Source organism: Pseudophryne corroboree, chromosome 9 (genome assembly GCF_028390025.1).
Source record: "Pseudophryne corroboree isolate aPseCor3 chromosome 9, aPseCor3.hap2, whole genome shotgun sequence".
Classification (NCBI taxonomy): domain Eukaryota; kingdom Metazoa; phylum Chordata; class Amphibia; order Anura; family Myobatrachidae; genus Pseudophryne; species Pseudophryne corroboree.
The window spans coordinates 160096339-160121691 of NC_086452.1; the positions used below are offsets into that span (position 1 = coordinate 160096339).

Consider the following 25353-nt stretch of genomic DNA (forward strand, 5'->3'; position numbering starts at 1 on the left):
TCACATGGAAAGTGGTCATGCTGTTGGCCCTGGCCTGGGCCAGGTGCGTGTCAGAATTGGCGGCTTTATCCTGTAAAAGCTCTCATCTGATTTTCCATTCGGACAGGGCGGAATTGAGGACTTGTCCTCAGTTTCTCCCTAAGGTGGTTTTCAGCGTTTCACCTGAATAAACCTATTGGGGTGCCTGCGGCTACTAGGGACTTGGAGGACTCCAAGTTGCTAGACGTTGTCAGAGCCCTGGAAATATAGGTTTCCAGGACGGCTGGAGTCAGAAAATCTGACTCGTTGCTTATTCTGTATGCACCCAACAAGCTGGGTGCTCCTGCTTCTAAGCAGACTATTGCTCGTTGGATTTGTAGTACAATTCAGCTTGCACATTCTGTGGCAGGCCTGCCACAGCCAAAATCTGTAAAAGCCCATTCCACAAGGAAGGTGGGCTCATCTTGGGCGGCTGCCCGAGGGGTCTCGGCTTTACAACTTTGCCGAGCAGCTACTTGGTCAGGAGCAAATACGTTTGTAAAATTCTACAAATTTGATACCCTGGCTGAGGAGGACCTGGAGTTCTCTCATTTGGTGCTGCAGAGTCATCCGCACTCTCCCGCCCGTTTGGGAGCTTTGGTATAATCCCCATGGTCCTTACGGAGTCCCCAGCATCCACTTAGGACGTTAGAGAAAATAAGAATTTACTTACCGATAATTCTATTTCTCGTAGTCCGTAGTGGATGCTGGGCGCCCATCCCAAGTGCGGATTGTCTGCAATACTGGTACATAGTTATTGTTACCAAAAAATCGGGTTATTGCTAGAGATGAGCGGGTTCGGTTTCTCTGAAACCGAACCCGCACGAACTTCATGTTTTTTTTACGGGTCCGAGCAGACTCGGATCCTCCCGCCTTGCTCGGTTAACCCGAGCGCGCCCGAACGTCATCATGACGCTGTCGGATTCTCGCGAGACTCGGATTCTATATAAGGAGCCGCGCGTCGCCGCCATTTTCACACGTGCATTGAGATTGATAGGGAGAGGACGTGGCTGGCGTCCTCTCCATTAGAAATTAGATTAGAAGAGAGAGAGAGATTGTGCAGAGTCAGACAGAGTTTACCACAGTGACCAGTGCAGTTGTTGTTAGTTAACTTTTATTTATTTTAATATAATATATCCGTTCTCTGCTATATCCGTTCTCTGCCTGAAAAAAAACGATACACAGCAGCAGCCAGTCACACAGTGTGACTCAGTCTGTGTGCACTCAGCTCAGCCCAGTGTGCTGCACATCAATGTATAAAAGGCAAAGCTTATAATAATTGTGGGGGAGACTGGGGAGCACTGCAGGTTGTTATAGCAGGAGCCCCCAGGAGTACATAATATTATATTAATTTAAAATTAAACAGTGCACACTTTTGCTGCAGGAGTGCCACTGCCAGTGTGACTAGTGGTGACCAGTGCCTGACCACCAGTATAGTAGTATATTGTTGTATGTATTGTATACTATCTCTTTATCAACCAGTCTATATTAGCAGCAGACACAGTACAGTGCGGTAGTTCACGGCTGTGGCTACCTCTGTGTCGGCAGTCGGAACTCGGCAGGCAGTCCGTCCATCCATAATTGTATTACAATATATACCACCTAACCGTGGTATTTTTTTTTCTTTCTTTATACCGTCGTCATAGTGTCATACTAGTTGTTACGAGTATACTACTATCTCTTTATCAACCAGTGTACAGTGCGGTAGTTCACGGCTGTGGCTACCTCTGTGTCGGCAGTCGGCAGGCAGTCCGTCCATCCATAATTGTATTATTATTATAATATATACCACCTAACCGTGGTTTTTTTTTCATTCTTTATACCGTCATAGTGTCATACTAGTTGTTACGAGTATACTACTATCTCTTTATCAACCAGTGTACAGTGCGGTAGTTCACGGCTGTGGCTACCTCTGTGTCGGCAGTCGGCAGGCAGTCCGTCCATCCATAATTGTATTATTATTATAATATATACCACCTAACCGTGGTTTTTTTTTCATTCTTTATACCGTCGTCATAGTGTCATACTAGTTGTTACGAGTATACTACTATCTCTTTATCAACCAGTGTACAGTGCGGTAGTTCACGGCTGTGGCTACCTCTGTGTCGGCAGTCGGCAGGCAGTCCGTCCATCCATAATTGTATTATTATTATAATATATACCACCTAACTGTGGTATTTTTTTTTCTTTCTTTATACCGTCGTCATAGTGTCATACTAGTTGTTACGAGTATACTACTATCTCTTTATCAACCAGTGTACAGTGCGGTAGTTCACGGCTGTGGCTACCTCTGTGTCGGCAGTCGGCAGGCAGTCCGTCCATCCATAATTGTATTATTATTATAATATATACCACCTAACCGTGGTATTTTTTTTTCTTTCTTTATACCGTCGTCATAGTGTCATACTAGTTGTTACGAGTATACTACTATCTCTTTATCAACCAGTGTACAGTGCGGTAGTTCACGGCTGTGGCTACCTCTGTGTCGGCACTCGGCAGGCAGTCCGTCCATCCATAATTGTATTATTATTATAATATATACCACCTAACCGTGGTTTTTTTTTCATTCTTTATACCGTCGTCATAGTGTCATACTAGTTGTTACGAGTATACTACTATCTCTTTATCAACCAGTGTACAGTGCGGTAGTTCACGGCTGTGGCTACCTCTGTGTCGGCAGTCGGCAGGCAGTCCGTCCATCCATAATTGTATTATTATTATAATATATACCACCTAACTGTGGTATTTTTTTTTCTTTCTTTATACCGTCGTCATAGTGTCATACTAGTTGTTACGAGTATACTACTATCTCTTTATCAACCAGTGTACAGTGCGGTAGTTCACGGCTGTGGCTACCTCTATGTCGGCAGTCGGCAGGCAGTCCGTCCATCCATAATTGTATTATTATTATAATATATACCACCTAACCGTGGTTTTTTTATACCACCTAACCGTGGCAGTCCGTCCATAATTGTATACTAGTATCCAATCCATCCATCTCCATTGTTTACCTGAGGTGCCTTTTAGTTCTGCCTATAAAATATGGAGAACAAAAAAGTTGAGGTTCCAAAATTAGGGAAAGATCAAGATCCACTTCCACCTCGTGCTGAAGCTGCTGCCACTAGTCATGGCCGAGACGATGAAATGCCAGCAACGTCGTCTGCCAAGGCCGATGCCCAATGTCATAGTACAGAGCATGTCAAATCCAAAACACCAAATATCAGAAAAAAAAGGACTCCAAAACCTAAAATAAAATTGTCGGAGGAGAAGCGTAAACTTGCCAATATGCCATTTACCACACGGAGTGGCAAGGAACGGCTGAGGCCCTGGCCTATGTTCATGGCTAGTGGTTCAGCTTCACATGAGGATGGAAGCACTCAGCCTCTCGCTAGAAAACTGAAAAGACTCAAGCTGGCAAAAGCACCGCAAAGAACTGTGCGTTCTTTGAAATCCCAAATCCACAAGGAGAGTCCAATTGTGTCGTTTGCGATGCCTGACCTTCCCAACACTGGACGTGAAGAGCATGCGCCTTCCACTATTTGCATGCCCCCTGCAAGTGCTGGAAGGAGCACCCGCAGTCCAGTTCCTGATAGTCAGATTGAAGATGTCAGTGTTGAAGTACACCAGGATGAGGAGGATATGGGTGTTGCTGGCGCTGGGGAGGAAATTGACCAGGAGGATTCTGATGGTGAGGTGGTTTGTTTAAGTCAGGCACCCGGGGAGACACCTGTTGTCCGTGGGAGGAATATGGCCGTTGACATGCCAGGTGAAAATACCAAAAAAATCAGCTCTTCGGTGTGGAGGTATTTCACCAGAAATGCGGACAACAGGTGTCAAGCCGTGTGTTCCCTTTGTCAAGCTGTAATAAGTAGGGGTAAGGACGTTAACCACCTCGGAACATCCTCCCTTATACGTCACCTGCAGCGCATTCATAATAAGTCAGTGACAAGTTCAAAAACTTTGGGTGACAGCGGAAGCAGTCCACTGACCAGTAAATCCCTTCCTCTTGTAACCAAGCTCACGCAAACCACCCCACCAACTCCCTCAGTGTCAATTTCCTCCTTCCCCAGGAATGCCAATAGTCCTGCAGGCCATGTCACTGGCAAGTCTGACGAGTCCTCTCCTGCCTGTGATTCCTCCGATGCATCCTTGCGTGTAACGCCTACTGCTGCTGGCGCTGCTGTTGTTGCCGCTGGGAGTCGATGGTCATCCCAGAGGGGAAGTCGTAAGCCCACTTGTACTACTTCCAGTAAGCAATTGACTGTTCAACAGTCCTTTGCGAGGAAGATGAAATATCACAGCAGTCATCCTACTGCAAAGCGGATAACTGAGTCCTTGACAACTATGTTGGTGTTAGACGTGCGTCCGGTATCCGCCGTTAGTTCACAGGGAACTAGACAATTTATTGAGGCAGTGTGCCCCCGTTACCAAATACCATCTAGGTTCCACTTCTCTAGGCAGGCGATACCGAGAATGTACACGGACGTCAGAAAAAGACTCACCAGTGTCCTAAAAAATGCAGTTGTACCCAATGTCCACTTAACCACGGACATGTGGACAAGTGGAGCAGGGCAGGGTCAGGACTATATGACTGTGACAGCCCACTGGGTAGATGTATGGACTCCCGCCGCAAGAACAGCAGCGGCGGCACCAGTAGCAGCATCTCGCAAACGCCAACTCTTTCCTAGGCAGGCTACGCTTTGTATCACCGCTTTCCAGAATACGCACACAGCTGAAAACCTCTTACGGCAACTGAGGAAGATCATCGCGGAATGGCTTACCCCAATTGGACTCTCCTGTGGATTTGTGGCATCGGACAACGCCAGCAATATTGTGTGTGCATTAAATATGGGCAAATTCCAGCACGTCCCATGTTTTGCACATACCTTGAATTTGGTGGTGCAGAATTTTTTAAAAAACGACAGGGGCGTGCAAGAGATGCTGTCGGTGGCCAGAAAAATTGCGGGACACTTTCGGCGTACAGGCACCACGTACAGAAGACTGGAGCACCACCAAAAACTACTGAACCTGCCCTGCCATCATCTGAAGCAAGAAGTGGTAACGAGGTGGAATTCAACCCTCTATATGCTTCAGAGGTTGGAGGAGCAGCAAAAGGCCATTCAAGCCTATACAATTGAGCACGATATAGGAGATGGAATGCACCTGTCTCAAGTGCAGTGGAGAATGATTTCAACGTTGTGCAAGGTTCTGATGCCCTTTGAACTTGCCACACGTGAAGTCAGTTCAGACACTGCCAGCCTGAGTCAGGTCATTCCCCTCATCAGGCTTTTGCAGAAGAAGCTGGAGGCATTGAAGAAGGAGCTAACACGGAGCGATTCCGCTAGGCATGTGGGACTTGTGGATGCAGCCCTTAATTCGCTTAACAAGGATTCACGGGTGGTCAATCTGTTGAAATCAGAGCACTACATTTTGGCCACCGTGCTCGATCCTAGATTTAAAGCCTACCTTGGATCTCTCTTTCCGGCAGACACAGGTCTGCTGGGGTTGAAAGACCTGCTGGTGACAAAATTGTCAAGTCAAGCGGAACGCGACCTGTCAACATCTCCTCCTTCACATTCTCCCGCAACTGGGGGTGCGAGGAAAAGGCTCAGAATTCCGAGCCCACCCGCTGGCGGTGATGCAGGGCAGTCTGGAGCGACTGCTGATGCTGACATCTGGTCCGGACTGAAGGACCTGACAACGATTACGGACATGTCGTCTACTGTCACTGCATATGATTCTCTCAACATTGATAGAATGGTGGAGGATTATATGAGTGACCGCATCCAAGTAGGCACGTCACACAGTCCGTACTTATACTGGCAGGAAAAAGAGGCAATTTGGAGGCCCTTGCACAAACTGGCTTTATTCTACCTAAGTTGCCCTCCCACAAGTGTGTACTCCGAAAGAGTGTTTAGTGCCGCCGCTCACCTTGTCAGCAATCGGCGTACGAGGTTACATCCAGAAAATGTGGAGAAGATGATGTTCATTAAAATGAATTATAATCAATTCCTCCGCGGAGACATTGACCAGCAGCAATTGCCTCCACAAAGTACACAGGGAGCTGAGATGGTGGATTCCAGTGGGGACGAATTGATAATCTGTGAGGAGGGGGATGTACACGGTGATATATCGGAGGGTGAAGATGAGGTGGACATCTTGCCTCTGTAGAGCCAGTTTGTGCAAGGAGAGATTAATTGCTTCTTTTTTGGGGGGGGTCCAAACCAACCCGTCATATCAGTCACAGTCGTGTGGCAGACCCTGTCACTGAAATGATGGGTTGGTTAAAGTGTGCATGTCCTGTTTTGTTTATACAACATAAGGGTGGGTGGGAGGGCCCAAGGATAATTCCATCTTGCACCTCTTTTTTCTTTTCTTTTTCTTTGCATCATGTGCTGATTGGGGAGGGTTTTTTGGAAGGGACATCCTGCGTGACACTGCAGTGCCACTCCTAGATGGGCCCGGTGTTTGTGTCGGCCACTAGGGTCGCTTATCTTTCTCACACAGTCAGCTACCTCATTGCGCCTCTTTTTTTCTTTGCGTCATGTGCTGTTTGGGGAGGGTTTTTTGGAAGGGACATCCTGCGTGACACTGCAGTGCCACTCCTAGATGGGCCCGGTGTTTGTGTCGGCCACTAGGGTCGCTTATCTTACTCACACAGCGACCTCGGTGCAAATTTTAGGACTAAAAATAATATTGTGAGGTGTGATGTGTTCAGAATAGGCTGAAAATGAGTGTAAATTATGTTTTTTGAGGTTAATAATACTTTGGGATCAAAATTACCCCCAAATTCTATGATTTAAGCTGTTTTTTAGGGTTTTTTGAAAAAAACACCCGAATCCAAAACACACCCGAATCCGACAAAAAAAATTCGGTGAGGTTTTGCCAAAACGCGGTCGAACCCAAAACACGGCCGCGGAACCGAACCCAAAACCAAAACACAAAACCCGAAAAATTTCAGGCGCTCATCTCTAGTGCTGTAGTGAGCCATCTTTTCTAGAGGCTCCTCTGTTATCATGCTGTTAACTGGGTTTAGATCACAAGTTATATGGTGTGATTGGTGTGGCTGGTATGAGTCTTACCCGGGATTCAAAATCCTTCCTTATTGTGTACGCTCGTCCGGGCACAGTATCCTAACTGAGGCTTGGAGGAGGGTCATAGGGGGAGGAGCCAGTGCACACCAGGTAGTTCTAAAGCTTTACTTTTGTGCCCAGTCTCCTGCGGAGCCGCTATTCCCCATGGTCCTTACGGAGTCCCCAGCATCCACTACGGACTACGAGAAATAGAATTATCGGTAAGTAAATTCTTATTTTCTGGTCGCAAAGGAATTGATATGAAGTAGCATATGAAGTTAATGATTTACGACATGAGTCACTTGTACTGGATCTGTCTCTTGCCTTTTATACCCACATTGTGCCCCAAACAGGCTTATTTGGTGCGATTTGAGGATAGATGTATGTGAACACATCTGTTAGTTCTTTGGGATGCAGAGGTACCTTTAAAACTAGAGATGAGCGCCTGAAATTTTTCGGGTTTTGTGTTTTGGTTTTGGGTTCGGTTCCGCGGCCGTGTTTTGGGTTCGAACGCGTTTTGGCAAAACCTCACCGAATTTTTTTTGTCGGATTCGGGTGTGTTTTGGATTCGGGTGTTTTTTTCAAAAAACACTAAAAAACAGCTTAAATCATAGAATTTGGGGGTCATTTTGATCCCAAAGTATTATTAACCTCAAAAACCATAATTTACACTCATTTTCAGTCTATTCTGAATACCTCACACCTCACAATATTATTTTTAGTCCTAAAATTTGCACCGAGGTCGCTGTGTGAGTAAGATAAGCGACCCTAGTGGCCGACACAAACACCGGGCCCATCTAGGAGTGGCACTGCAGTGTCACGCAGGATGTCCCTTCCAAAAAACCCTCCCCAAACAGCACATGACGCAAAGAAAAAAAGAGGCGCAATGAGGTAGCTGTGTGAGTAAGATTAGCGACCCTAGTGGCCGACACAAACACCGGGCCCATCTAGGAGTGGCACTGCAGTGTCACGCAGGATGGCCCTTCCAAAAAACCCTCCCCAAACAGCACATGACGCAAAGAAAAAAAGAGGCGCAATGAGGTAGCTGTGTGAGTAAGATTAGCGACCCTAGTGGCCGACACAAACACCGGGCCCATCTAGGAGTGGCACTGCAGTGTCACGCAGGATGTCCCTTCCAAAAAACCCTCCCCAAACAGCACATGACGCAAAGAAAAAAAGAGGCGCAATGAGGTAGCTGTGTGAGTAAGATTAGCGACCCTAGTGGCCGACACAAACACCGGGCCCATCTAGGAGTGGCACTGCAGTGTCACGCAGGATGTCCCTTCCAAAAAACCCTCCCCAAACAGCACATGACGCAAAGAAAAAAAGAGGCGCAATGAGGTAGCTGACTGTGTGAGTAAGATTAGCGACCCTAGTGGCCGACACAAACACCGGGCCCATCTAGGAGTGGCACTGCAGTGTCACGCAGGATGTCCCTTCCAAAAAACCCTCCCCAATCAGCACATGATGCAAAGAAAAAGAAAAGAAAAAAGAGGTGCAAGATGGAATTGTCCTTGGGCCCTCCCACCCACCCTTATGTTGTATAAACAAAACAGGACATGCACACTTTAACCAACCCATCATTTCAGTGACAGGGTCTGCCACACGACTGTGACTGATATGACGGGTTGGTTTGGACCCCCCCCAAAAAAGAAGCAATTAATCTCTCCTTGCACAAACTGGCTCTACAGAGGCAAGATGTCCACCTCATCTTCACCCTCCGATATATCACCGTGTACATCCCCCTCCTCACAGATTATCAATTCGTCCCCACTGGAATCCACCATCTCAGCTCCCTGTGTACTTTGTGGAGGCAATTGCTGCTGGTCAATGTCTCCGCGGAGGAATTGATTATAATTCATTTTAATGAACATCATCTTCTCCACATTTTCTGGATGTAACCTCGTACGCCGATTGCTGACAAGGTGAGCGGCGGCACTAAACACTCTTTCGGAGTACACACTTGTGGGAGGGCAACTTAGGTAGAATAAAGCCAGTTTGTGCAAGGGCCTCCAAATTGCCTCTTTTTCCTGCCAGTATAAGTACGGACTGTGTGACGTGCCTACTTGGATGCGGTCACTCATATAATCCTCCACCATTCTATCAATGTTGAGAGAATCATATGCAGTGACAGTAGACGACATGTCCGTAATCGTTGTCAGGTCCTTCAGTCCGGACCAGATGTCAGCATCAGCAGTCGCTCCAGACTGCCCTGCATCACCGCCAGCGGGTGGGCTCGGAATTCTGAGCCTTTTCCTCGCACCCCCAGTTGCGGGAGAATGTGAAGGAGGAGATGTTGACAGGTCGCGTTCCGCTTGACTTGACAATTTTGTCACCAGCAGGTCTTTCAACCCCAGCAGACTTGTGTCTGCCGGAAAGAGAGATCCAAGGTAGGCTTTAAATCTAGGATCGAGCACGGTGGCCAAAATGTAGTGCTCTGATTTCAACAGATTGACCACCCGTGAATCCTTGTTAAGCGAATTAAGGGCTGCATCCACAAGTCCCACATGCCTAGCGGAATCGCTCCCTTTTAGCTCCTTCTTCAATGCCTCCAGCTTCTTCTGCAAAAGCCTGATGAGGGGAATGACCTGACTCAGGCTGGCAGTGTCTGAACTGACTTCACGTGTGGCAAGTTCAAAGGGCATCAGAACCTTGCACAACGTTGAAATCATTCTCCACTGCACTTGAGACAGGTGCATTCCACCTCCTATATCGTGCTCAATTGTATAGGCTTGAATGGCCTTTTGCTGCTCCTCCAACCTCTGAAGCATATAGAGGGTTGAATTCCACCTCGTTACCACTTCTTGCTTCAGATGATGGCAGGGCAGGTTCAGTAGTTTTTGGTGGTGCTCCAGTCTTCTGTACATGGTGCCTGTACGCCGAAAGTGTCCCGCAATTTTTCTGGCCACCGACAGCATCTCTTGCACGCCCCTGTCGTTTTTTAAAAAATTCTGCACCACCAAATTCAAGGTATGTGCAAAACATGGGACGTGCTGGAATTTGCCCATATTTAATGCACACACAATATTGCTGGCGTTGTCCGATGCCACAAATCCACAGGAGAGTCCAATTGGGGTAAGCCATTCCGCGATGATCTTCCTCAGTTGCCGTAAGAGGTTTTCAGCTGTGTGCGTATTCTGGAAAGCGGTGATACAAAGCGTAGCCTGCCTAGGAAAGAGTTGGCGTTTGCGAGATGCTGCTACTGGTGCCGCCGCTGCTGTTCTTGCGGCGGGAGTCCATACATCTACCCAGTGGGCTGTCACAGTCATATAGTCCTGACCCTGCCCTGCTCCACTTGTCCACATGTCCGTGGTTAAGTGGACATTGGGTACAACTGCATTTTTTAGGACACTGGTGAGTCTTTTTCTGACGTCCGTGTACATTCTCGGTATCGCCTGCCTAGAGAAGTGGAACCTAGATGGTATTTGGTAACGGGGGCACACTGCCTCAATAAATTGTCTAGTTCCCTGTGAACTAACGGCGGATACCGGACGCACGTCTAACACCAACATAGTTGTCAAGGCCTCAGTTATCCGCTTTGCAGTAGGATGACTGCTGTGATATTTCATCTTCCTCGCAAAGGACTGTTGAACAGTCAATTGCTCACTGGAAGTAGTACAAGTGGGCTTCCGACTTCCCCTCTGGGATGACCATCGACTCCCAGCGGCAACAACAGCAGCGCCAGCAGCAGTAGGCGTTACACGCAAGGATGCATCGGAGGAATCCCAGGCAGGAGAGGACTCGTCAGAATTGCCAGTGACATGGCCTGCAGGACTATTGGCATTCCTGGGGAAGGAGGAAATTGACACTGAGGGAGTTGGTGGGGTGGTTTGCGTGAGCTTGGTTACAAGAGGAAGGGATTTACTGGTCAGTGGACTGCTTCCGCTGTCACCCAAAGTTTTTGAACTTGTCACTGACTTATTATGAATGCGCTGCAGGTGACGTATAAGGGAGGATGTTCCGAGGTGGTTAACGTCCTTACCCCTACTTATTACAGCTTGACAAAGGGAACACACGGCTTGACACCTGTTGTCCGCATTTCTGGTGAAATACCTCCACACCGAAGAGCTGATTTTTTTGGTATTTTCACCTGGCATGTCAACGGCCATATTCCTCCCACGGACAACAGGTGTCTCCCCGGGTGCCTGACTTAAACAAACCACCTCACCATCAGAATCCTCCTGGTCAATTTCCTCCCCAGCGCCAGCAACACCCATATCCTCCTCATCCTGGTGTACTTCAACACTGACATCTTCAATCTGACTATCAGGAACTGGACTGCGGGTGCTCCTTCCAGCACTTGCAGGGGGCGTGCAAATGGTGGAAGGCGCATGCTCTTCACGTCCAGTGTTGGGAAGGTCAGGCATCGCAACCGACACAATTGGACTCTCCTTGTGGATTTGGGATTTCGAAGAATGCACAGTTCTTTGCTGTGCTGCTTTTGCCAGCTTGAGTCTTTTCATTTTTCTAGCGAGAGGCTGAGTGCTTCCATCCTCATGTGAAGCTGAACCACTAGCCATGAACATAGGCCAGGGCCTCAGCCGTTCCTTGCCACTCCGTGTGGTAAATGGCATATTGGCAAGTTTACGCTTCTCCTCCGACAATTTTATTTTAGGTTTTGGAGTCCTTTTTTTACTGATATTTGGTGTTTTGGATTTGACATGCTCTGTACTATGACATTGGGCATCGGCCTTGGCAGACGACGTTGCTGGCATTTCATCGTCTCGGCCATGACTAGTGGCAGCAGCTTCAGCACGAGGTGGAAGTGGATCTTGATCTTTCCCTAATTTTGGAACCTCAACATTTTTGTTCTCCATATTTTAATAGGCACAACTAAAAGGCATCTCAGGTAAACAATGGAGATGGATGGATTGGATACTAGTATACAATTATGGACGGGCTGCCGAGTGCCGACACAGAGGTAGCCACAGCCGTGAACTACCGCACTGTACTGTGTCTGCTGCTAATATATAGACTGGTTGATAAAGAGATAGTATACTCGTAACTAGTATGTATGTATAAAGAAAGAAAAAAAAAACCACGGTTAGGTGGTATATACAATTATGGACGGGCTGCCGAGTGCCGACACAGAGGTAGCCACAGCCGTGAACTACCGCACTGTACTGTGTCTGCTGCTAATATATAGACTGGTTGATAAAGAGATAGTATACTCGTAACTAGTATGTATGTATAAAGAAAGAAAAAAAAACCACGGTTAGGTGGTATATACAATTATGGACGGGCTGCCGAGTGCCGACACAGAGGTAGCCACAGCCGTGAACTACCGCACTGTACTGTGTCTGCTGCTAATATATAGACTGGTTGATAAAGAGATAGTATACTCGTAACTAGTATGTATGTATAAAGAAAGAAAAAAAAACCACGGTTAGGTGGTATATACAATTATGGACGGGCTGCCGAGTGCCGACACAGAGGTAGCCACAGCCGTGAACTACCGCACTGTACTGTGTCTGCTGCTAATATAGACTGGTTGATAAAGAGATAGTATACTCGTAACTAGTATGTATGTATAAAGAAAGAAAAAAAAAACACGGTTAGGTGGTATATACAATTATGGACGGGCTGCCGAGTGCCGACACAGAGGTAGCCACAGCCGTGAACTACCGCACTGTACTGTGTCTGCTGCTAATATAGACTGGTTGATAAAGAGATAGTATACTCGTAACTAGTATGACTATAAAGAAAGAAAAAAAAACCACGGTTAGGTGGTATATACAATTATGGACGGGCTGCCGAGTGCCGACACAGAGGTAGCCACAGCCGTGAACTACCGCACTGTACTGTGTCTGCTGCTAATATATAGACTGGTTGATAAAGAGATAGTATACTCGTAACTAGTATGTATGTATAAAGAAAGAAAAAAAAACCACGGTTAGGTGGTATATACAATTATGGACGGGCTGCCGAGTGCCGACACAGAGGTAGCCACAGCCGTGAACTACCGCACTGTACTGTGTCTGCTGCTAATATATAGACTGGTTGATAAAGAGATAGTATACTCGTAACTAGTATGTATGTATAAAGAAAGAAAAAAAAACCACGGTTAGGTGGTATATACAATTATGGACGGGCTGCCGAGTGCCGACACAGAGGTAGCCACAGCCGTGAACTACCGCACTGTACTGTGTCTGCTGCTAATATAGACTGGTTGATAAAGAGATAGTATACTCGTAACTAGTATGTATGTATAAAGAAAGAAAAAAAAAACACGGTTAGGTGGTATATACAATTATGGACGGGCTGCCGAGTGCCGACACAGAGGTAGCCACAGCCGTGAACTACCGCACTGTACTGTGTCTGCTGCTAATATAGACTGGTTGATAAAGAGATAGTATACTCGTAACTAGTATGACTATAAAGAAAGAAAAAAAAACCACGGTTAGGTGGTATATACAATTATGGACGGGCTGCCGAGTGCCGACACAGAGGTAGCCACAGCCGTGAACTACCGCACTGTACTGTGTCTGCTGCTAATATATAGACTGGTTGATAAAGAGATAGTATACTCGTAACTAGTATGTATGTATAAAGAAAGAAAAAAAAACCACGGTTAGGTGGTATATACAATTATGGACGGGCTGCCGAGTGCCGACACAGAGGTAGCCACAGCCGTGAACTACCGCACTGTACTGTGTCTGCTGCTAATATAGACTGGTTGATAAAGAGATAGTATACTCGTAACTAGTATGTATGTATAAAGAAAGAAAAAAAAAACACGGTTAGGTGGTATATACAATTATGGACGGGCTGCCGAGTGCCGACACAGAGGTAGCCACAGCCGTGAACTACCGCACTGTACTGTGTCTGCTGCTAATATAGACTGGTTGATAAAGAGATAGTATACTCGTAACTAGTATGTATGTATAAAGAAAGAAAAAAAAACCACGGTTAGGTGGTATATACAATTATGGACGGGCTGCCGAGTGCCGACACAGAGGTAGCCACAGCCGTGAACTACCGCACTGTACTGTGTCTGCTGCTAATATATAGACTGGTTGATAAAGAGATAGTATACTCGTAACTAGTATGTATGTATAAAGAAAGAAAAAAAAACCACGGTTAGGTGGTATATACAATTATGGACGGGCTGCCGAGTGCCGACACAGAGGTAGCCACAGCCGTGAACTACCGCACTGTACTGTGTCTGCTGCTAATATAGACTGGTTGATAAAGAGATAGTATACTCGTAACTAGTATGTATGTATAAAGAAAGAAAAAAAAAACACGGTTAGGTGGTATATACAATTATGGACGGGCTGCCGAGTGCCGACACAGAGGTAGCCACAGCCGTGAACTACCGCACTGTACTGTGTCTGCTGCTAATATAGACTGGTTGATAAAGAGATAGTATACTCGTAACTAGTATGACTATAAAGAAAGAAAAAAAAACCACGGTTAGGTGGTATATACAATTATGGACGGGCTGCCGAGTGCCGACACAGAGGTAGCCACAGCCGTGAACTACCGCACTGTACTGTGTCTGCTGCTAATATATAGACTGGTTGATAAAGAGATAGTATACTCGTAACTAGTATGTATGTATAAAGAAAGAAAAAAAAACCACGGTTAGGTGGTATATACAATTATGGACGGGCTGCCGAGTGCCGACACAGAGGTAGCCACAGCCGTGAACTACCGCACTGTACTGTGTCTGCTGCTAATATAGACTGGTTGATAAAGAGATAGTATACTACTAATATTATATATACTGGTGGTCAGGTCACTGGTCACTAGTCACACTGGCAGTGGCACTCCTGCAGCAAAAGTGTGCACTGTTTAATTTTAATATAATATTATGTACTCCTGGCTCCTGCTATAACCTATAACTGGCACTGCAGTAGTGCTCCCCAGTCTCCCCCACAATTATAAGCTGTGTGAGCTGAGCAGTCAGACAGATATATAATATATATAGATGATGCAGCACACTGGCCTGAGCCTGAGCAGTGCACACAGATATGGTATGTGACTGACTGAGTCACTGTGTGTATCGCATTTTTCAGGCAGAGAACGGATATATTAAATAAACTGCACTGTGTGTCTGGTGGTCACTCACTATATAATATATTATGTACTCCTGGCTCCTGCTATAACCTATAACTGGCACTGCAGTAGTGCTCCCCAGTCTCCCCCACAATTATAAGCTGTGTGAGCTGAGCAGTCAGACAGATATATATATAATATTATATATAGATAATAGATGATGCAGCACACTGGCCTGAGCCTGAGCAGTGCACACAGATATGGTATGTGACTGAGTCACTGTGTGCTGTGTATCGCTTTTTTCAGGCAGAGAACGGATTATAAAGTAAACTGCACTGTCCTCACTAGTAAACTCTCTCCACTCAGTCTCTACACTTCTACAGTAACAGTACTCCTCCTAGTCAGCTCCAGTAAATCTCTCTCAGTCTCTTATAATCTAAATGGAGAGGACGCCAGCCACGTCCTCTCCCTATCAATCTCAATGCACGTGTGAAAATGGCGGCGACGCGCGGCTCCTTATATAGAATCCGAGTCTCGCGATAGAATCCGAGCCTCGCGAGAATCCGACAGCGTCATGATGACGTTCGGGCGCGCTCGGGTTAACCGAGCAAGGCGGGAAGATCCGAGTCGCTCGGACCCGTGAAAAAAAACATGAAGTTCTGGCGGGTTCGGATTCAGAGAAACCGAACCCGCTCATCTCTATTTAAAACCCAGTATGGAAATGTGCCTGGATCAGCTAAGGTGTCCCTGAGTGTGTCAGATCCCTGAATACAGTACAGGCTAGCTTTTACATCAAGGCATTTTATTGCAGCAGATTCATTTCAGAGAACTGTCTGAAGATAATTCCATCCTTTTCTCGCTGCTCTAGAGTAACCTTGAAGATGTATGGCACCAGACTATAGTATAGCATTTCATAACACAGCGTACAGTGAATGTTTGTGTGCCTGGAAACCGGCAGTAAAAACCATCAGCCATGCTAATTTTTATTATTTTGTTTTTAATTTGTGCTCCAGACTTTTTCTTAAACTAGAAATTACTTTACCAGAGTAATGGGGCATGAGCCCATCAGTTGTTTTCCCAAGTATGGTTACTATGGAGATATCCAGCAGTCCATGCCATGAACTATCTCAAGAGACAACAGAAAAAGCTTTGCAGCTGTCTTAACCCTTTTTATATTATACAGTAAGTAACTGGTAGAGGTCTGTCATTGTTATTACTATAGTATGTACTGTAGGTGTGTGTTTGTTTGTATCTAGGAGTTAGGGATTTATTTTCCCAACTATATACAACTAAAGTTGAACTATCCATTTTTCATCTAGTCAAATCAGTAGGAATCAGTGACATCGCTGAGACATAACCACACTGCATACCTCCCAACTTTGTCCTGGCCCAAGGAGGGACACACGTGCGGCAAAGCCGCACGCGCTCCCGAAAAAGGGGTGTGACCCATGCAAAAGGTGTGTGGCTTCGCTGGAGGACCCGCGATTGCAAGCCATGCCCCCATTTTCATCACTGAGGGGGCATGCCCAGCGCTTCGTGAGCCGCTGGCATGCCCCCTCTCCTCCTGGCTCCACTGAATAGACGCTGTGCGCATGCGCACAGCGTCTATTCACCGCTGCTCTGCTAAGCAGGGCAGCGAGAGACAGAGCCTCCCAACTGCCCCCCACCACCGCGGGACACTGTGGCCCGCGGGTGGGACAGCGGGACAGTCCCCAAAAAACGGGACTGTCCCGCGAAAATCGGGACAGTTGGGAGGTATGACACTGGTTCCTACTGAATTGATAGGTTGCATCCTTATAAATGTTGATTTAGTTCTACAAACGTCTGTCTGCATCTTCTTTTGGTATTGGACAAATGCAGGATTTCTAGAGTGGGGTTTCCAAATGCTTGATTTTAGCGCGAGCGTGGCCATCCCATGAAGAGGGCATAAAGAGCACTTAATAAGCTATACTGTGCAGTGCATGTAATACCTTCATGCATATAAAAGGCTAACAATCAGAGTAAGCTGTTACATGCATCAGTAGAGTCAGCCCGTCTTAAATGTTTTGGATTTTTTTTTCCGGATGTGGGCACCGTTCCACAATCCAAGTGGCATTAGAGCAAGTCTGGGAGTCTTAAGGAGCGGAAGACGATTCTAGCAACGGCATGGACATATATGTACACATTGGTCTCCTTGATTACTGGATAGTGCATGTAATACAGAATTAATAATGATGGGTTAAATGTAATATCCTATGAGCATGGGCTGGCTGGGTAGAGGGGCAGGGTGCCATCTGCGCCCCGGTCCAGTGCAATTAAAGTGTTCAAGGGCCACCTGACTACAGAGACAGGCAGAGAATGATCCTGCTCCCCCTGGCCGCTGCTCAGATAGAGACAGTTATAGAGTAGCACAGGTGCAAGATTTTGGTAAACTCAAACCTAATTGAATTTATATACAGTATAGGTACTGCCCGTTGTTTCATTAGCTATTTAAACTACACCCACATTACACAGGCCACACCCCCAACATTATTGTCATGCCCATTTTTGCATTGTATTCCCTGTGAAAAGCTGGACCACTTGCTTGAGTCAATTCCCCCCAGGCTGAAAGTTGCCAGCCAGCCCCTGTCTATAAATTGCCAGAAGTGCAGGACTTTGTGCGAGTCTGCCTGTTTTATTAAAGCTGCAATCATTTACAAGGCAATACCAATCTGGTTTAGTCTTTTAAATATTTGCTGCTTTAAAAAAACAGGCACACTTGCACAAAGTCCTGCACCTCTGGCAACTTGCAGGGCTATGACATTTAGCCCTGGGCTATGACATTTAGCCCTATAGATGGTCTAAAAGACAATATGCAACAGCTCGCTCATTTCAGTAATACCCCGTTTACACCATCTGATATATCCCGGGGATTTTGCACGGGAGCACGCAAAATCCCGGGATTGCAGTTGGTGTAAAAGGGTCCTTCTCCAAAACCCCGGGTCCATTTTCCCGGGAATCCAACCCAGCTTGGGGTAGGAGGTGGTGTAAATGGGTAAGCCGGGTCGTCCGACCCGGTACACATTTACAGCATGGCAGACCTCCCGAACCGCAGTGTCCGGCGGGCGGTCGGGAGGCTGGGGGTCACAGGGCATGCTGTCTATGCAGACAGCAGCCCCGTACTGGTTACCATGCAACACTTGAGGCTGGGTACATGGCACATGCTTGGCCTCGGAAGCCGCACTGTGAAAACAAGGCTGAAAAAGCTTAGACTTACTCAACCGATGGTCGCGATGTTCATCTCAGATGCGATCACATCACAAATGCAGGGAAGAGGTGGTATGCACCCCCTCCTGCATTTGCACTGCTGCTGGCAACTTTGCAAATGCATTCCTTAGTGAATTAAGCCATAGGTACTGTAGTGATTTTTTACATTAAACTAAGAACTTTTACCTAGTTTTCATCTAGTCTATAGGAGCAAACTACTGTAAAAGCTGCAAGCTCTCCCTATTTGAAACCCGTGTTAAAGCAGCTTTGCTGTATAGGGGGATATTCAATTTCAGTCGGGGCGGAAAGACGACACTTTCCAATACTTCAATATTCAATTGAAGTGCCGTTTTTCCGCCCTGTCGGAAATTCTGACAAGTCGAAAAACACATGGATGAGCGGAATCTCTGCTCATCCATGTGTTTTTTTAACCCCGCCACGGTTGAAAACGGTACGTTTTTGACCATTCATTTTCACCCATAAGAGAGGGCGGAAGTTAATGGTCGGAATGGGAGGGGAAACGGGCGAAAACGGCCCGCTCTTGAATACTGATGTGTCGGATCCTCTGCGTCGGAATAGTGAAATTTTGCATAGTACTTGTGTAAAAAAAAGTTGGCTAACTTAGATAATTAAATCTGCCCCTTCAATACAGAAGAACTCTCATGCACCTAGCCTCAGTACATCATGTGTCGCGAGAAGCCTGGCGTGGGTGAGCCATGCCGAGCAGTGTTAAAAAAAAATGTGCATCTTATTCGCACAGCGAAATACCACTCAGGTTGTGACTTTAACTGCACAGGAATTAGTTTTAAATATGTACAAAGTTGCATATGAAGCACAATGGAACTTGGTATGAAAATAAGCTGCTTTATCATAGCACTTGGTATATAGATTCTGAGTCATTCGCACAGAGATATACAAGTGTTGCATATCAAATGATCCGGTGCAGTTTCGTGCAGCGATTTTGATGCATCACATTGCTGTACATTTCAGCGAAAAAGACGCTTAGAGCAAGCCGAGTAGCATAGGATCTGGCGCGATATAGAGCTGTTTGGTGCAATTGCAGCAATAGTTTATAAGGACACATCTGTAGATCTCTTTGTGCATATTTTAAATAAGCAGTATTCTACAGTATTTAATCATGATGCGTTATTCGGAGCTGGTTATTTGGTGCTGTGAATATGAGAGAAATATTTCCTAAAGACAGTGGTTTGCAGTGTACCATAGTATAATGGGCTCAGTGCTGGCTGTGATGCTTTGGTTAATGTACAATTGTAAGTGTGTGTGTTGGGCGGAAGCTAGTGTCTTAGTTTATTCACAATGGTCATATTCACTGGATTTGACATTGTAACCTGCCATTATCCAAGCATGTGGTTTTGTTGAAAGGAAAGAAGTTAGTGCTTTGAAAATTATGCATTAACAACTTCACAGCTTAGTAGTTAAATTGCTAATGAGGTGCCAGGCATGATTGCGCACTATTTAAAGAGGTTGTAACCAATTGTAATGGGTCTATATTTATACTGAGAGGGGTCAGTGTTGCTGTTAAAAGAAGAGCCCAAATTCCTATAAACCTCCCAAAGATATTTCCATAGGTGCATTTTGCAATTCATGAGCACCTTAAATGTAGACTGGACAAATGAATGAATAAATAAAGAAATACATAAATACAATGTTAAATTTGATATGTAAATAATTAAACATCTGCCCTACCACTGCAGAATGAATTGTGAATTATTAGATATCTACAGATCCTTATACAGTTAAGCATAATTTTCATATTGTGTCCTGCAAGAGTATAATAACAAACAATGAACGTTCACTCCTTTTATTTATTAAAATATATTTATATAGGGTATACATTGGTGCTTACAATCTACTGTATATTATATTCCATACCACATTCTTCAGTTAATGTATATGGGGGGGTCATTCCGACCCATTTGCAAACTGCGGTTCATTACAGCGTTGCGAACGGGTTGGAACTGCGCATGCGTGGCGGCCGCATTGCACAGGCGCATCGTTGCCCGGCGGCAGCGACGTCGCGTACTGAGAAAGCCATCGCAGTGGCGACCGCAAGAAGATTGACAGGAGGAAGGCGTTCTGGGGCGTCAACTCACCGGCTTCCGGGCGTGGAGATCCGAACGCAGGCGTGTCCAGGTGTTTGGAGGGCGGATGTCTGACGTCAATTCCGGGACCTTCATCGCTGGATCCATCGCACAGGATAAGTAACTGCAGGGCTAGTCTTGTTTTACACAAAACTTTTTTAGCATAGCAGGGCTGCACAAGCGATCGCAGCTCTGCTATGCTAAAATACACTCCCCCATAGGCGGCGTCTAGTTGATCGCACGAGCAGCAAAAAGTTGCTATGTCCGATCAACTTGGAATGACCCCCCATGGTCAGTAACGTACTGTATAATTTACCTTTGTCACCCGTGACTGATTCTACAAATTGAAGTGGTCATAATCTGTACAGAGAGATGGATGGAACCAGGGTCAAAGGCAGCTATCACTTTATGGTAAATCATCCACTTACACCATATAATTGAAGAAGAAAAAATCTCAAAGAAAGTCCTCAATGAAGATACAAGAATGCAGATGCGCGCTCCTTCTGGAACAACCTGTTGTTTATGTACACCCGGAATCTTCAAACAGCCAATCAATGAAATCAACTCTTCTTTGAATTACAGTATAATCTCCCCATGTCCATTGTCCCAAAACAAAACAGAGGATGGAGAAAATAGTGAAGTACAGTTTAGCTATATTGCCAGATATTGGTGCAACTACGGTGAAATACCAAGGTGAGGTCTACCACAAATACCAAACCCAGAGCAACTTCAATAGAGTGATAAATCCACCATAAATTTAGGGTTGAGTATGCGTACCGGATTTCCCGCTCCCACTGATTTGCTAATTAGCAGAATAGGAACCTACCAGATATTTGCTTTTACAGATGTAACTTAAGGGCCCTACACACCTAGCGACCCACTGCCGAGCTGCCTGACGGCCGATACAGCAGGTGGGCGAACCGGCGGAGGGGGTGAGGTGACGGGGAGAGTGACTTTCTTCACTCCCCCCGTCACCCGGCTCCATAGCACTGCATGCTAATATGAACGAGATTGTCCATATTGGCCTGCATGTTTAATCGAGCCGACACCAGCGATGAACGAGTGGGGGGCCTTGCATCGTTCATCGCTGGTGCCGACACACTGGAAGATATGAATGGTATCTCGTTCATTAATGAACGAGATCGTTCATATCTTTCACTGGTATCGACCAATGTGTAGGGCCCATTATTCTCTCCCTGTCAATCCTGACCGCCAATCAGATGAGTAACTGTGTTTCAGAGTATTTGTACATTTCTCCAGGGGTAGTGGTGGCACCAATTCCTGTACTAGAATATGATTCTGTGTCTTTCTATGTTTCTGGCATCTGTTTTCATTTCTTTTGTAAATAGATCAGCGGCGGGATGTAATGCTGCCCGAGTTTGGATGCCGTGCATTATGCAGGCCGAACTTGGATTTTTTTTTTAAAGGGGCAATCACAAGACGATGCTGGCCGAATTCGGACTTTTTTAAAGGGGCAATCACTTACAAGTCAAAACCATGCCTTGTAAGTGATTGCCCCTTTAAAAAACATCAGAGTTTGTCCGGCATGCCGCCTGGCTGACGATTCTGTTTTATAAAGTAAATGTGTCGAACTCACTCCTATATCTGCTTTATTTGCCTGCACATAGAAGGTGTTGTGAGCAGGGTCGTAACTAGGGGTGCGCAGAGAGCAGGGATCTGGGGGCCGCGCCGTCGGTATCCGGATGCTAGCTCTAAACTGTCTCTCTAGGTAGACAGTCAATAGGTCAACACCATGGGGTATATTCAATTGAAGTCGAAAGCTGTCGTCTGTCGAAAAGATCTGTTTTCGTCTTTTTTAGGTTGGAAGGGGTTCCGACCTATTCAATCTAACCCCAAATTATTGGACAAGTCGAGGAATTTGACTTGTCGAAAAGCACGTGGATCGGCAGAATAGCTGCCGATCCACGTGATTGTGTCGAAAATGGCTATATAGCCGCTGCTGTAGCGCTGCTCTCCCCTGTCTGCCCACGGCTCTCCCCTGTCTCAGCTCTCGCATCTCAATTCGACTTCTTTAAAAGTCGAATTGAGATGACATTGAATAGCCCAGGTCGGATCCATTCCGACGAATGAATGTCGGAATGGATCCGAGTTCAATTGAATATACCCCTATATGTTCGCCGTGCATTAGGTCGATGGGTACAAAAGGTCAACAGATGAAAGGTCGACAGTGCTTAAGGTCGACCAGTACAAAAGGGTCGAAAGGTTTAAAAGGTTAACATGAAAATGGTCGACGCACGAATGGTTGACACATGTTTGCAGATACTGTCTATGCCATGTTGCTCATACTGTAAATGCAATGTATTTATTTAGCAGCAGTACTGTACCAGTGTATTCAGTTCTAGAAATACGTCTTAATCTAGTTTTGTTTATTTACAGGTCACATTGCATTTGACCCCAATCTCAACAATTTTAGTTCATCACAAACCTCTGGTGTTCATCCTAAACTCCCCGCGCCCCGTGACGTGGGAGCTGAAGACTAACAGACTTGCAGCAGGCGTTAGAAGATTTTACTTTGTGAGTATATGAGCGGTTGCGAAATGAGCAGTTATGGTATGCAGCTGCATATGGAGTAAATATATCAAGCTATTCTGTCCTGTCATTATAACAGACTATAGGCATAAAGAAACTAAACAGTACAGCAAGCACTGAGCTTGTGGATGGAGCAGCCTTATCATTTAGCCTTGGACATAGTCTTGATGGGATAGAAGAGGGCATGTTAATCATATAAATTAAAAGACATGAGCGTGGAAGGCTGCAACGTATACTTTTTGTGACTCCTACATATTAGTCATCTGGGTTGTCAGACAATAGAAGGGCGGTGGTCTTGTGTGTTTTTACAGAAAAACTATGATCTCTGATTTCTAATGTTTGCTGTAACCATAACAGAGGAGTGTTGTTATTTTATATTGATCAAAATGCCATAATCATTTTATTATTCCTTGTGGTGATAGTAGTATGAAAGTCTTATTCACCCCAAACAGCTTACAGATGGCAAGATTCTCTGTTTTGGCTAAATGTACGTGTCTTTGAATTATGGCACACGGCTGTAATGCCAGCATTTAGTTTATCATAAATTCACACATTAGTCACAAAAATTGCACAATTTTTCTCCAAGGAATTTTCAGAATATCCAAAAGGCTAAATCGGTTGCTTACAATTAAGAAAAAGAGAACATATATGTGTATTTACACTGTCTCGGCATAATACTTTTTTTCAAGTAAGGGTAATATACAGTAGTGTTAAAATCTCCACATATGTAATGCTGGGTCTAGTCAAAGCTTTAATCCATGCAAATCTCAGTTCCATACACATGACAGATTAGATGACTTCAAAGCCCAGAGTTCTCACCAATAACAGTCCATGAGTATTATTAGCTGATTGTATTGAACATTGGTACTTATAAATTGCAGAATTTAGGTGTGATTCCAGCACGGTGCATATTACTATATATACCTGTATCATACTAGCCTACCTGACCCTCTCCATGAGGGAGAAAACGCTCTGTTCCTGGACTTTCCTGGTAATGTATGATCGCCATCACCTGTGGTGAAACACCTTTCTTATCAATTAACTAGCTCACCACAGGTGATGGCAATCATACATTACCAGGAAAGTCCAGGAACAGAGCATTTTCTCCCTCATGGAGAGGGTCAGGTAGGCAAGTATTACCTGTATACTGGTTACTGCTACTAAACATTAATTATATTAAATGTAGTGTTATATTGTCATTTTATATTAAAGGTGCATTTAGATTTTGATTTTAACAGTGAGTTTTATAACTCTTATTATGAACATGAGTCAGTTTCCAAGATGGCGGTCCTAACCCTGGTGTGCCTTATGCTAAAGCAATCTATTGTGGAGATTTATATACTGCTAACATAAGTGAGGATAGTGTAAACTAATATTTTAGTGTGAGACAGTCAGTCACCAGGCTCCTCAGTGGTCATGTGATGGCAAAAGGAGGATGGAGGAGTTTATGATATGGAAGTTCCAAACCTCTCTGCTCAGCACATCATGGATAAAATTCAGTTGCGGGCTAATTGATCCCCTGAGGCTATCCAGTTAGTCCTGAAGCTGGCAGTCATCTGGGATATTTTTTCACCTGCCTGAGACAGGTGAAAAAAAAGTCCACGATAATGACCTCCGTTTCCAAGATCGCTGACGCAAATACACATAGGTATGTGAACGTATCACCGATTCGGTGTGTTTTCGCCTAAAAATAGATAATTCTTGGGGGGCACAACAAAATGGGGGATAATTGAATTAGAAGGAAAAATCCCCAAAAACTTTAGCTTTTTGCGTCCGAAAAATTACCGTGGGTTAATGGAATTCCCCCACATAGGCCCTCATTCCGAGTTGTTCGCTCGTTATTTTTCATCGCATCGCAGCGATTTTCCGCAAACTGCGCATGCGCAATGTTCGCACTGCGGCTGCGCCAAGTAAATTTGCTAAGAAGTTTGGTATTTTACTCACGGAATTACGAGGTTTTTTCTTCGTTCTGGTGATCGTAATGTGATTGACAGGAAGTGGGTGTTTCTGGGCGGAAACTGGCCGTTTTATGGGTGTGTGTGAAAAAACGCTGCCGTTTCTGGGAAAAACGCGGGAGTGGCTGGAGAAACGGGGGAGTGTCTGGGCGAACGCTGGGTGTGTTTGTGACGTCAAACCAGGAACGAAACTGACTGAACTGATCGCAGTGGCAGAGTAAGTGTCGAGCTACTCAGAAACTGCTTAGAAATTTCTATTCGCAATTTTGAGAATCTTTTGTTCGCAATTCTGCTAAGCTAAGATTCACTCCCAGTAGCGGCGGCTCAGCGTGTGCAATGCTGCTAAAAGCAGCTTGCGAGCGAACAACTCGGAATGAGGGCCATAGTTCCCTTAGTAATCTGGTAATTGCCTGCCTTTAGTAAACTGTA

At 45.5% G+C, this 25353-nt stretch overlaps 1 protein-coding gene across 2 annotated transcripts in view; it reads left to right on the top strand.

The window, feature by feature from the left end:
- Nucleotides 1-25353, top strand: part of TGFBR3 (transforming growth factor beta receptor 3) — a 303293-nt gene that overhangs the window by 122933 nt on the left and 155007 nt on the right. For both annotated transcript variants that reach the window (XM_063939908.1, XM_063939909.1), the window contains exon 4: nucleotides 22817-22954. In XM_063939908.1, coding sequence (XP_063795978.1) covers nucleotides 22817-22954 — 138 coding nt within the window. The remainder of the gene's footprint in view (nucleotides 1-22816; nucleotides 22955-25353) is intronic.